The following is a 14796-nucleotide window of genomic DNA, read 5'->3' on the forward strand; positions in this document are numbered from 1 at the left end:
TCTTGACCCTAGTGGTTCTCAACCTGTGGGTGGGGAGTTGCGACCCCATGATTTTGGGGGGTCCTCAGATGACAGTCAAATGACAATTTAAGGACTTTTAAGACCTTTTTAATACCTCAAAAAGTTGCCAAATTTTCAAAGAATATAAGAAAGAGGCAAATATTGTGAAAATAGCAGATCTACAAGCTCACAGCGCCTCACATTGTGTGGCGTTGTCAAACAAAATGTAATGCCTCAATGCCCCCAACTGTTGGGGGTCGTGGCCACTGAGGTAGGACACCTACTGGTTCACAAGTAGCCCTGCCTGAAGCTCATAGTGTACAGAATGTGTCACTCGCCACTGGCGAAGTTGAGGTTGCCTCTTGGATGAGTGGTAGAAAGTTGGGAGACCCTGGCTCGAACCCCGGATAAAACATAAAGGTTATGGATTGCAGCTTCAATGGGTGGTCTTTGTCAGAAAAGCATACGTTCTGTGGGAAGGGAGAGACATAACATGCAGAGAAAGGGCTACATCTAAATACTCTTTATGTATAAACTAGCACCGAAAGGCCAAACCATCAAACATGTATTCTACCAGGTGAATCCATGCAGTGACATGTGAATTTATACTCCATCCAGTGTCACACTCTGAAAATAGACGTTCTATAAACTCATAGAGCTTGTAGATCTGGTCTTTTTAGAGCATGCGACACAATCGTACAACGAAGTATAAAAGAATGTGATAGACTTACCGGGCTTCGCTTCTACAAGATGAACAACATAGAAAAGAACAAAGAAAAGATGTGAACAAGGAAGCAAAAGGCAGAGATAAAAGATATGTCTGAGAGGAAGTGAGAGAATGACAAAGAAATTACAGATTCAATATACATCAATTTAATGAATGAAGAAAAAAAAGAACATACTTAAGCTGAGGGGAGAGCATACATTGGTGTAAGTATTGCTTTCGTTTCTGTTTTATTTATTTGTAACACAACAGGAGGAGGAATGACTGAGAACACTCACCAGAGAGGGAGACAGAGCCAGGCCTCCTACCGAGGCCTTTAGCTCGTCCATGCTCGGGACGACACATTTGGTATTATCAGACACCAGCGGCTTGATTTTGATTTTAAACTTTTTCCTGCTGTCTTCGTCGTCCTCAGAGTCGCTGGAGGAGAAAAACTGTTTCCCTTTGGAAGCTGGTGAAGATTTGTCAAGGAGGACACATGGCCGTCGTGTTGAGATGATATGTTCAGAAAGGTAAGCGATAAGCGTGTGCCAGACAAACATACACAGGCAAGGAATAAGGTAATGATAATAATGTATTGACTTGGGGCCTTTGGACAAGACATGCATTTTGTGAGCTGTCAAACAACAACACTACATCTTACTAATCTAACTCATCTCTAGCACACCCAAGAAATACACCCAAGTGAGACCTTCGTTCTGTCTCAACCTACTGTGTCCCAGAACAAGACACACCGTTTCATCTCTGCCATATCTTCTTCCAGCTCAGGGTGGAGGAGCACTCTCAGATCACATTACGCTTCTGGTGTGGCATTTCTACTGTAGTTTCCTGGTAACTGCAGAATCAAAACTCAAAGAATGTGCAATCTCAAATGCTCCTGTTTATTGTCTTTCTACTATTACCAGAACATAATGTCCAGGAATCCCTCTTCAGTTCTTCAATATAATGATTTAATTTGTTTACTGTGTTTACTACTGTACTATGTACAGTAGGCTGTTGCGGGCCATGTAAACTGAATTCCAGAGAGTAAGGCTTGATTTGTAATGTGTTGCATTGTGACACATTGAGCTTGTAAATTGCCTATTTTTGTCTACACCAGTGATTCTCAAAGTGAAGTACCCCCAGGAGCAAATGGACCCTAAGGGTAAATCTCTGAGTTACTGACCCATATGGCCCGGGTCCATTTGGAGCCCTGGAGCTGACGGTGGTCCCCTGACCAGACATTGAGAAACAGTACCTTACAACAGCGACTTGTATAGGCGCCAACAATGGCCGGCCGGTGCAATGGTCACATGAGGCAAACACGTTTTGGCACATGTCAATGTCAGAACTTCATACAATTTTACCAAGGCGTTTACTCTTACAATAGTCATCCCAGAATGCAATGTGAGTCTGTCTTGCTGACCTTCACTTCCTGTCATGATCCTCTGCTCCCATGGCAGGAGTGCTCATGTGTAATGTGGTCAATGGAGGGGGTCGGGGGATTCTATTGATTTGCCCTATTTAATGAGAATCACTCGTATGATGTGTCGCTCAGCCAAACAGGCCAACAGCTTTACAGGCAGGGTCCTGAGACTAGACCAGTGGTTCTCAAACGTTTAGACTGCTGCCGCCGGTCTCACAGAAAAGGATATCATCGGCCTCTTCACCCCCGGGCCTGAGACTGAAGCCTTCCTCATCCACATCAGGAGAGGCCTGCAAAAAATGACCCCAAAACACACGTCAGAGGGTCTTCATTCATCTCTAGCCTATCACATATCCAGTGGTGGACAAGTTTAGGTCAAATACACCGGTCCATAGCTCAACTACTGGTAGAAAGTTGCTATGTCAAATGTGTAGCCTACTTGAAGTAGCTACTGGAGTTGCTTTTATATGTATGTAATGTAATGTATGTATTGTAATTTAAATAATAATGCAAAAAAAACCTCACAATGTATGTAGATCTATACTGTTTTTAAATGGATAATGTATTATTTGTGTACGTTTATTCATAATGTATTATTTGTGTACGTTTGGGTCCAAGGGTTGCTTCCTACTAGAAACATAGTCGAATAAAAAGCACAATATTTGTCCTTGTAGTGGAGTGAAAGTCACTCAAGTAAAGTACAGATATTCCAAAAATGTTACTTAAAGGGATAGTTCAGATTGTACTTAACTTAACTTAACTTAAGCTGTATGAAATACTTGCCATTAATATAGTGGTTGCAACTGTATTAATTGATTGCCCGAGTCCCGTGGTGGGAGTTCTGCTCTGGTTTTGGTGAAATATTAAGTAGTTCGGGTCATTTTGTGGGGGGCACAGGGAGCCACGCATTAAAAGTAAATAAATCCACAAAACTAACGTAATTTGTATTGTTGACCTATTTCTAAAATATTAGTGCAACTTTCATTCATTTTTTACCCCTCTATCACACGGAACTATGTTTTTTGTGTCCATATCACTACGCCCAAAAATAGTTCCATGTGATAGAGGGGTCAAAGTTGAACGAAAGTTGCGCTAATATTTTAGAAATAGGTCAACAATACAAATGACATTAGTTTTGTGGATTTATTTACTTTTAATGCGTGGCCCCCTGTGCCCCCCACAATATTTCACCAAAACCAGAGCAGAACTCCCACCACGGGACTCGGGCAATCAATTAATACAGTTGCAACCACTATATTAATGGCAAGTATTTCATACAGCTTAAGTTAAAAAAAAGTCTGAACTATCCCTTTAAGTACAGTACTCAAGTAAATTCGTCAGTGTCGGCCACTGTCTATCACATCACATGTTTCAAAATCACACCCGTGTGAACTGAGTGGTGCAAGGTCTTATATAGTCTGATCAGCTATGTCAGTGACGTCACACACTAACCATAGCAACCATGCTCACCTGTGCACGGACACGTATACAGGTACACAAACATACAGACAAAGCTGGTTGTTGGAGTGGTTTGCACCACTCAAAAACACACTTCACTGAACCCCCTTCTCATTTCTGCAAAATCTGCTTATAAAACACAGATCAAATTCCGCCCAGACATGTTGGATGAGAGGGTTAGCTTGCTGATTAAAAAAGCATGCTGACTCATAGCATATAATGTGCAACTGTCATTCGGTTCTCACAGATTGCCATTTTGAAGCCAGGTGGCGCATAATTCGGTCTCACATTCGGTCAGAAACACTAATAAAGGGAGGTATGTTGTGGATACTCACATATCTGTCCCAGTCGATCTCCCCGTAGAAGCCATTGGGTGCCCCGTTGGCCTTTTTCTGTCAAGACAGGATAGAGAGGCGTGGTTCTGAAACATTTCCATGTCAAATTGATATATGTATTTGGCCAACCGCAGACCCCCATTTGAAAAGATGTTATGCCAGAGACCCAAGAGAAGTTCTGTCGACATTTGTACAACATGTCACAAGGCGACAATTTGTGAGCTTGCAGCCAGAGTACCTATCCTGTCCTTTCTCTACTGTCTGCCAGAACAATTAAGTCGATTTTAAGATTTTCTCATTTGTTTATAAAGCTCAAACTGAGTTGGCCCCTTCTGGTATTTTAACCCCTCCTTCTATGTCCAGGTCCCTCAGGTCGTCCGAGTTGGGGGTCCAGTTGTCCCACGAATCCAACTCATTGGGTTCAGGCTCAGCAGCCTTTGCTGTCCCAGCCACTAGCCTGCAGAACAGCATTCACCTCCCTGGCATATCTGCCCCCTCCACTGAAAAGGACCAGACTCAAGACTCTCTTTTATTCACTAGCATTTGAATCCGCCTGATGTACTTACTTACTTACGCCTGACACCCCTACTGGGGTATAGGCCGTCGACAAGGGTCCTCCAGAGTTCTCGGTCACTGGCATTCTTTTCTATCTGCGACCAGGTGCATCCCAGCCTCTTGGTGTCTGCCTGGAGATCCCGCCGCCAGCTGTTTTTGGGCCGGCCTCTTTTTCTCTTTCCCTGAGGGTTCCAAGTCAGAGCCTGTCTGGTGGTGTTTGATACTGGCTTGCGCAGTGTGTGCCCGATCCATCTCCGTCCAATTTCCTCTGTTGCAGGGAGTTGTTTCGTTTTCCTCCAGAGATCGTTGTTACTTATCTTTTCCGGCCAGTGAATTTTCAGGATTCTCCTCAGACATCTGTTTATGAATGTTTGCACTTTGTTTATTGTGGTCTTTGTAATTCTCCATGTCTCTGCCCCATAGAGCAGGACGGATTTAACATTGGAGTTGAATATTCTGATTTGAGTTTTTTGCTGTATCTCCCTAGAGCGCCAGATGTTCTTGAGAAGTATAAACGCTGTTCTTGCCTTGCCTATTCTCGCCTGTACGTCTGCATCCGTACCACCCTGGTGGCTGATAATACTTCCCAAGTAGGTGAAGGACTCTACCTCTCCTATCGTGGTGTCGCCTAGTGTGATTGGTTCTGCACTGGTCGTATTTATCCTCATGTTTTTGGTTTTTCCTTGATGGATGTTAAGTCCTACTTGTGCGGAAGTCTCTGCAAGTGTTTTGGTCTTTTCTTGCATCTGATGGTGGGTATGTGACAGTAGTGCCAGGTCGTCTGCAAAATCTAAGTCATCCAGCTGTGTCCATAATGTCCACCTGATTCCATTCTTCCTGTTTTCTGTTGTTGTTCTCATAATCCAGTCAATGACTAGTAAAAACAGGAATGGGGATAAGAGACAACCCTGTCTGACCCCGGTCTTGATTTCAAACTGGTTTGTGAGCTGTCCGTCGTGTATTACTCTACAGGTCATTCCCGAATAACTGTTTTTAATGATCCGCCTGATGTGACAGATCTTTATAGTTTTTTGTTTTTATTGTTTTCTTTTTAGCTATGATTGTTTATTTGTGTTTTTATTGGTGATTGTTCATTTGAGCCTTTGAGCTGTATGTCTTTGTTGTTTATGTCTATGGCTTTTGTATTTGTGATTTTAGCTACATCCTGGTCTGACAGCACTTTGGTCTACCAGAGTTGTTTTTAAATGTGCTTTAAAAAGACATTTTACTTTACATGACTTGATAATCATCTTTAGGATTTCTACAAACAACATCTGCCCTTTCCACTACCATGAATTTCAATGTAAAATGTGTGCAACAAGTTTGTGAGAAATGTTTGAAAGGAGAAACTGAAAAATGTACGGTACATACGCTTCTTTTCTTTCCACTTCCAGACCCCTCTTTGTCAGGTGAGCTACTGTTTGTTGGGGGAAACAAAGAAAGTCAGTCAACGCCATCAAATTGTATTCAAATGTGTAAAAGACTTTTCTCACTGCCGGCTCAGGTCTTAATCCTGCAAATTTGATACAGTATGTCACATGCTGTTATCAAAGTTGCATAGCAGTTACATTTTGCATCACTGCTGATGGGCAGAAACCTTGTATGCCCAAACTTCTTGTTAATACTTTCATTGGCAAAATTGCTATTTTGTGCGACAAGCATACATTAGGGCGTTCATAAATGAAAAGACAAAAAAGTAGAAATAGGAAAAATGGTTTCTGCCCCACAATAACAATATGTAATGGCCATTGACAATGAATTGAGCATACTCACGTTGAATCCGTGTCCTTGTCTTTTCTCCGTAAACCCAAGGCCTTTCTGGTGCGGTTTTTCAGTCCTAGCACAGTAGGAGAGAGAGATACCGTATACAGTGGATGAGTAAACAGACAGAGAGAGAGAGAGACAGAGAAAGAGAGATACCGTATACAGTGGATGAGTAAACAGACAGAGAGAGAGAGAGACAGAGAGAGAGAGAGAGATACCGTATACAGTGGATGAGTAAACAGACAGAGAGAGAGAGAGACAGAGAGAGAGAGATACCGTATACAGTGGATGAGTAAACAGACAGACAGAGAGAGAGAGAGAGAGAGAGAGAGATACCGTATACAGTGGATGAGTAAACAGACAGAGAGAGAGAGAGAGAGATACCGTATACAGTGGATGAGTAAACAGACAGAGAGAGAGAGAGAGAGAGATACCGTATACAGTGGATGAGTAAACAGACAGAGAGAGAGAGAGAGAGATACCGTATACAGTGGATGAGTAAACAGACAGAGAGAGAGAGATACCGTATACAGTGGATGAGTAAACAGACAGAGAGAGAGAGACAGAGATATACAGTGGATGAATAAACAGACAGAGAGAGAGAGAGAGACAGAAACAAAATAAAGTGAGGTAAGAAAGGGATACAATTGTACAGTGGAGGGGTGAAAAGAGAGAGGGAGAGATGGAGAGAGATCAGCAGTTTTGGCGTTCAGTATGAGGTGGACTGTCTTGGCAGTGCGTAAAACGTAGTATTGACTGACTCCAGACCGCACAGCAGAGAGGGGACCTGAGGTCAACACTTCCTGGACGTAATACACTAATACTCATAACATCATCCACTACAAAATCTAACAGAGGTTTAAAAAAAACTGGATCACAAAGTACGTCATTTGCAAAGGCAATCTCCTAAAGTGTTGGAAGGATAAATGTACTAAATGGAGGGGGGGGGGGGGGGAGCCAAGGGTGATGAATATGCACACTTCATTAAACAGATTCTGGGAAGGGTGGGGAGTCCACGATGGCCCGGTCTGCCAAACCCCTACAGGGTCGACAGTTGGCACCATGCTGTGCGGTAATCAGGGCAACTGGAAAAACCAACAGTCAGACACTTTTGAGTCTTTTGCTCAGCACCGTGAGGCTTCCTGAGGCGTCCTGTGTTTAGCAAGCCTTGACTTCAGGAAGATTAAATGTAATTCTACGTCACTCCCCTCTAGCGCTGCTTTAAGGGTAGCAGTGGAGTGTATTGGCTCATAGTCTCTCAAGACAGAAAGAGGGCGCTGTTTTTCCTATGTTTTGACAATGGGTGACACAATCAATGGAGTAGCAGAATGCCTTAGTTAATGCAGGACACAGAAGCAGAGACTGTAGTTGAAACTGAGGCAACAAAAGTTTGATTAATTTCCTGTACCTTTGTCACATGGTTGCCTACCTGCCCCTTTAGGAGACAAGAAGCAGGTCATTCAAGTCCATTCATTCCAATGGAGAAGTGACCATTAGCAGCAGCACATATTATGAAGGACTATTTCGCCCCACAGTCACTGAAGTAAACATTGGACCCATTCTTCACTAGACACATATGTTCCTAATATTCTGACACAAATCTTTACAGATAGACAAATCAAGAAACAATGATCTTTGTTCGAAACCCGTCTCTGGGGGTGGCGGTGGCTCAGGGGTAGAGTGGCTAGATGGTAACCGCAAGGTCGCCAGTTCGAACCTGGGCTCCCCCAGAGTTGTCAAAGTGTCCTTGAGCAAGACACTGACCCTAATTGCTCCTGATGTGCTGGTTGGTGCCTTGCATGGTTTCTGCCGCCATCTGTGTATGAATGTGTGTGTGAATGGGTGAATGTAATGCACAATCTCTGTAAAGCGCCTTGGATAAAGGCGCTATATAAATGCACCATTTACCATTTGTAAGCAACACATTCTCACAAGATCTAGCAACACTGATCACAGGACAGTCACAAGATCTGACAAACGACATTCACGTGGGGTGACAGTAAATAGCCAGCAGCCTGCAGATTAAATCAGGGTTTCTAATCATTCACGCACCAATCACAGCCCATTCTCCCAACAAGGAGGGGGACAACATCTCTGCTGATACAGTATGTAAAGGGTTTTGAGACAATTTGAAAAAGGCTCCCTCCTACACTGATCCCTGCTAACAATGACATCTGATTCTGTCACACCAGCTGCAGCTGGCAAAAAGCCTCCTCCACCTTTCTAGTTTTGAGTCCCTTCATGAATCAAAGGAAGGGCTGGGTAAAACCGAAAAGAGTCATCTTGTCTACATGTACTGTAGGTTAATTGAATTATTCGAGAAGCTGTTATTTTTTTTAAATAATAAAAAAAATTATAACGAATCGACACAATTTGATTGATATAAGATCAGAACGAAAATACATCGCATGGATGCAACTGGGACGTATCCTCAGTGATGTATCCCAAGGTCATCTGGGTTTCGGGTCTCGCGAACATCATACCTCTCACTCGGGTGAACCAGCCGGGGTGATCAAGTCCCGACTTACGTCCCAGTAGCTACCTTCGATCAGACCCACTAGGGAAAGACCAGGGCCGCACAATCCGTTGTAACCACTCCGGAACTACTATGCCGGGACTGAGAGGTACTATTCTGGCATGTGGAGGGACTAGGCTCTGTGGGTTGACTCCTGTCCGGGCCCCTCCTACGTCTCACCAGGTCCACTCCTGCTCTCACCAGGAGTACAGCCAGGACCTGTGCGTTGCACCAGACTCCCAGCACCAGACACTTCATTCAGGACTCCTGAATCAGGAGTGGTTATATATTATCGATATCGATATCGATTATATATTGATCGGTATAACAGTTTCTTTTATAATCAACTAAATCGACAATTAGTCTAATTAAACATTATTGTTAATTCATTATTATGAAAACCTGCAAAACCTGTCAGTCAGTCAGTCAGTCCGTCCGTCCGTCCGTCACGCCACCATATATGGCCGTCAGTCTGTCACGCCTCGTGACACGCTCCATATATGGCCATCTCGATATATGAAGATCACAACACTGACCTCATCAAACCCTGGATATCCATACATCTGACCTCAAACCTCAAACCCTTATATCTCCATATATGGAGCTGACCTGTTCTGACATTCCATATGTTGATCCTTCATCACCCGTCCTTCCTCTTCAATGTCTCAATTTTGACTGATACCTGTCCATTCAAACTCTAGACGGGCCCACCCCAAAGTTATTAGCGCAGCCACGCCCGGCAGCCGGTGAAAACTAGAGTTCTTAACAGGCCCGAAAATTAAGGCCTGGCCCTAACTGGGCCCTAACTGGGCTGGCCCGAGGCCACGCCTGGCCTTACTAATTAGCACACATTAGTACATTAGAAAGAAATCAATAAAAAATAAAAAGGTCCATATATATGGGCAGTCTCAGACCTGTTGTCTCTTGCCCTCAGGGTGTTTTACTGGTATATTTGTTGTAGCCTGGGTACCAGCCTGATTTGCTGCGTTCCGCGGATCTGAAAATGTCACTTCGCAACTCACTGCTTCGAGTGACAATTCAGAATCACGGAACACATGCAGCGATTCAGGCTGGAACCCAGGCTATATTTGTTGTACAATTGTGGTGTGTATGAATTGTGTCAATAGCCGATCTACAAGCTCACAAGGTGTCTCTTCACGGCACATTGTGTGCTTGTAGATCTGTTATTAAACACCATTATCGAAATCAATATCACCCAGCCCTATTCAAAAGGTCCCCGGGAGTGTTCTGCATTGTGCGTGCCCCCTGTCAATTTATGATGTAGGCAGTTAGCAGACGCTCTTATCCAACCTACAGTAGCACCTGACTAAAGTAAACAACATTTAAAGCACTTGTGGTCAAGTAAATTGTGTATCTAAAATAAGACGGTGGTACTACTACTACTACTAACTAATATATAATAAGAGGGTTCTACTACTACTACTAATAATAATAATAAGCAGCGGGGGCAGTGTCTTGAATGTACAGGGTTAGGCACAATATATGGGGGCTTTCCCTATGTATGGGGATGATGATGTCATAGTGATGTCACGAGACCTGGGCACAATATATGGGGGCTTTCCCCATGTCTCGGGATTTTGAGTGACAAAAATGTATGGGGATTTTGAGTGACAAAGAACGCAATATTTCATAGTTAACATATGGGCTTAATCAAGGATCTCCATATATGGGCTTAATTGCGACAGCAAGTCGCATTTACTATGATATGATCCCTGATTTACTATAATCCCCGATGATGTCATAGTGATGTCACAAGACCTGGGTACAATATATTGGGCCCAGGATTGTGAGTGACAGATTGAGTGACGATTGTGAGTGACGTGACGCGACGTGACGTGCCTGATAGCTACAGTAAACTGTAGAGTAGATGGAGTTGATCCAGGGAGCCTTTTAATCAGCGCCAAGAATAACTGTATTTATTTCCCATTTGTTGCAATACATGGTTAAATCTATGACAAGTGTTCCTGACTGAGACTCTCTTGGGTGCTGAAGGACATGCCCAGGCTTGTTGTGATGTATTAGTTAGCTGGGCTGCTCAATGACAAAAGTTATCTGTGAACAGCTCTGCATCAGAAGAGGCCGTCGCCTGGTGCCAGCACCAGCTCTGCATCAGAAGAGGCCGTCGCCTGGTGCCAGCACTGATCTAACTTTTTCATATCAACGACCTCCAGAATGCACAGATGCACCTTTAACCACTTAAGACCTATTTTACACTTTGGAAATCTGGAAGCCCCACAAGGCATTGCATTTCGACGTGCTGAGGTTGTAGATAGCCTATGTGCCATTTTGATTTTGGAAAACATTGAAAAAATCTAAATCTCTTTTGAAATATGTTAAAATAAATAACATTTTCACAATTTTATTGTACCATCTATCAGTAGGCAGCGATTCTCAAAGTGTGGCACCGAGAAACCTCAGGGGAGTTCCAGGGGGTCCCCAACATAGCATAAAAATGTGTTTATACTGTATATATAACATTGGCTATTGGAATCCTAGGCATAAAATCTTTTCAGATACATATTAATTTGTTGGTCCCTGACATGGAAAAAGTCTGAGAACCACTGCTATAGAAACCCTATTTTGGTCATGTAACTATAGGTGAAAAGTTCAAAAAAGATACGTTGTGAGCTTGTAGTGTGCTATTTTTATCATTCTTGCACGACACTGCGATGAAGTATAAGATGATGCTTAAGTCGTTGATTGATTCAATTGATTCAACTGAATCCCTAGACTCCTTCAAAACCGCTCTCAAAGAGCAATTTGAAACTGGCCCCAGTAAAAAAGTAAAAGTCCCCCCCTCTATTTTTCTATACTGTACACATTTTCCCTTTTTTCTAACTGTGTATTTGATGATTTATTTTTTGCATAGATGTGTATATTTGTATTTTGATTAATTGAAAATGGGAGGACCCTGATGTAAACAAGTCTTAGTGCTATTTCTGGTTTTATCCTCTTTTGTTTTTGTATTGACCATGTACTTTCCTTGAACTGTACCCAATACCCATTCTGCAAAGTGTTTTCAAATCAACAACTTTCAATCAATCAATTAATCAAACCACAGAAAATGTTACCAAGAGAGACAGACAACACTCATATTTTCAGGTGGGACACCAATTTAATCCAATCAGGAGAGAAATCCAGCTTCAATTTTTACAGTATTCCAGTTCCAATTTTTATGTGTCATCATGTATCCAGTATGAGTTCCCTTTCTTGACTGGATGAAACGGGTATCCCGAACTGATTAAAGAGCTGGAGAGACAGGGAGATCCCCCCGTCTCTACAGAAGGTTAAAAGCTAAATACACGGTAAAGCTAAAACATAGAGACACCAGCAAAACCACACAGTAAAAAAAGAACACATAACAACGAAGCCAAAGAAACACACAGAACTCTCAAACGGAATTAAAAGCCAAGGTGTAAAGGTGGGTCTTAAGGCGAGATTTAAAAGTCTCAATGGTGGGGGCCAGTTTCACATGGGAGGGGAGCTCATTCCACAGTTTGGGGGCTATGACAGAAAAGGCTCGGTCACCTCTGGTCTTTAAATGTGCCTGTTTTTGTGACCTTGAGATTCACAGAGATACTGACGTGCAAGACCGTTCAGTGATTTAAAGACAAACAATAAAATCTTAAAATCAACTCTAAAACGAACGGGGAGCCAGTGAAGAGAGGCAAGGTGAGGCCAGAACAGGTAATATAGTCACGCCTACGGGTTCCAGTTAGGAGACGCGCCACAGAATGTTGGACCAGTTGTAGACGTGCCATGGAGGGGAGGCCTGGTTTAAGCCAACATACAAAGCATCACAGTAGTCCAAACAAGTGGAGATAAAAGCATGAATCGTGAAAAGAAAGCACAGACTTGATTTTGGCAAGCAGCCTCAGGTGATAAAAGCTGGAACTGACCAAAGCATTTACCTGTTTGTCCAGTTTGAGTGCATTATCCAATTTGACGCCTCTGTCAGTGAACAAACACCCAATAACAATGACTATAGTATATTGTGCGAATATGCTATATACTGTAGGTATAGGTAAATCATGGCCATTTAATGCCCAGATTCATATCGCTCTCTTCACAAAGAAATATGAATGGTTCCAATTTGAGAGCTTCTGAGCCTATGTTCATTCATATAATAGGAGGAAGTCATATTAGTGAATCATTATGGTTATCGTTATCTGGTGTAAAGTACCATATCTTTATTTTTTTTCAAAATGTCCTAATGGTTGGGGCTTAAATAAAGATAGGGTGACCCCTTTTACAAAACATTTGTTGCCTCAAACCTGGCATGCAACTATAATGTTTTCCCCTGGGAAACTACGCAGATGTTACATTATCGATAGTGTACATTCAAATGGGATCAATAATTGAGCCTGTACAGTACATGATGGAGGTTAGTAGTCTGCACAATGTGGATAGATTAGATTAGAGTGTCGGGGTTTGGAACTATGAAAATGGGATCCATTGTCTTTCTGCTTGGCACTCAGCATCAAGGGTTGGATTGGTGTAACTCCCTGGCTCCCTGCGACATACTAACAGCGCCATGTACTTGCCTCACGCTACAGAAACAGGAGATAGGCTCCTGCCCTATGGGCCACATGGCTCTGCAAGGCTTGCTTACTTACTTAGGTGCTGTCTAGACGAGGACGTATTCTGCATTAATCGCACAAGTATTTAGCCGATCTGCCCTTTCTGCCACACGGAGGAAGCGTTTAAAGGGGACCGGTCCTTTTTGAAACCGGCTCCCAGAGTGGCAAACTTCGGAGACGCTACTTTGTCGTCTCCATGTGTACAGCGAATGCCGCCTATTTGCTGAAACGGTGACGCCAAAGTCCCCTCTCCCCCTCCAAACTAACCTCACGTCAACAGGCTTTCCACCTCCAAAACAACTGATGCAGGTTTATGACGAGCCTTTCATAACCGCCAGCTCACGGTATCAATTGCTTAATTGTTATTTATTAATGTTTATATTGTATGTGAATGAATGGTGTTGTTTGACCTGTAAAGGGAAGCCTTTAATATTGTTTGTGCATTTGTTCATGAAGTGCTAATGGTTTATTTCACCATAACCACTTACATCACAGCTATTTTATATTTGTCTATAAATCTCTTCTCCGAAAATAGCCGATCTGCAGCCTGTGGGCTTGTAGATGAGACAGATTTAAATTATCGTCGGTTTAATAATAGTCGGTTTACACCCACACAGATGTATAATAAACGTAATAATAATAAACGTGGGCCATGAGATATGTCTGCAGATTTTCACTATGGAAGCATTACATGTATAATATTTTCTCTGACTCAACAAAGCCATTGATTCACCTTCAACTATACCATCGATCTCTGCTGCATATCAAGACAACTCCACTGTCATGTCATCTCCATTGTCTTTCATGTCATGTTGTGTGAAATGCATATTTTACAATATAGGCTACATCAACATTCCCCAGCAAGCAGGACCTGGACGAATTAGTGACGTCTCGATTGGGGCCAGATCAAGTCAAATCAAGACTAGTCAGATCTGGCCCAGAATTTCAACCAACAATTTCTGCCCACTAAGTTGGATGTCCCTGGATGAATCAGAGAGTGTCCGATCGAGGACAGATCAACTTAAGTCATATCATAACTAGTCAGATCTGGCCCAGAATAAGCTTTATTACTTCAACCGGTGAAGACGTCCTGGAAATGACGTAAAGATCATCCCCATATGGGCTGTGATCTGGCCTAGTCCTGAACGTCACCGGAGTCACCGGACGTCGTCGCCATAACGTCATCATGACGTCATTTGGCTTGCTGGGACATGTCTATTCTAATATAGCCTACACTACTACAGCTTTCTCTGATATCCGGAGTGCTACCCCTCTCGTCTGGACTACATAATTAACATAATAACCGCAATGTGGACGCTCAAAACTTTAATGCCGGCTACAAAACTTGTGCGGTTAACAGCCCGAGCCGTTTACAATCTTACTTACAATGTGGGTAGAGGTACCGCAGGACTGTCACGTTCATCACTTTGTCATACAAA

General features: G+C 42.9%; 1 protein-coding gene across 1 annotated transcript in view; it reads right to left on the bottom strand.

The window, feature by feature from the left end:
• sgip1b (SH3GL interacting endocytic adaptor 1b) overlaps window positions 1-14796 on the bottom strand; it is a 92957-nt gene that overhangs the window by 17800 nt on the left and 60361 nt on the right. The window contains exons 3-8 of the mRNA XM_079529800.1: window positions 6251-6314; window positions 5849-5894; window positions 3923-3979; window positions 2359-2419; window positions 1003-1178; window positions 732-743 (exon numbers count right to left, since the gene is read on the bottom strand). Of these exons, the coding sequence (XP_079385926.1) occupies window positions 732-743; window positions 1003-1178; window positions 2359-2419; window positions 3923-3979; window positions 5849-5894; window positions 6251-6314 (416 nt within the window). The remainder of the gene's footprint in view (window positions 1-731; window positions 744-1002; window positions 1179-2358; window positions 2420-3922; window positions 3980-5848; window positions 5895-6250; window positions 6315-14796) is intronic.

Source organism: Electrona antarctica (assembly GCF_951216825.1).
Source record: "Electrona antarctica genome assembly, chromosome: 19".
Taxonomy (NCBI): Eukaryota; Metazoa; Chordata; class Actinopteri; order Myctophiformes; family Myctophidae; genus Electrona; species Electrona antarctica.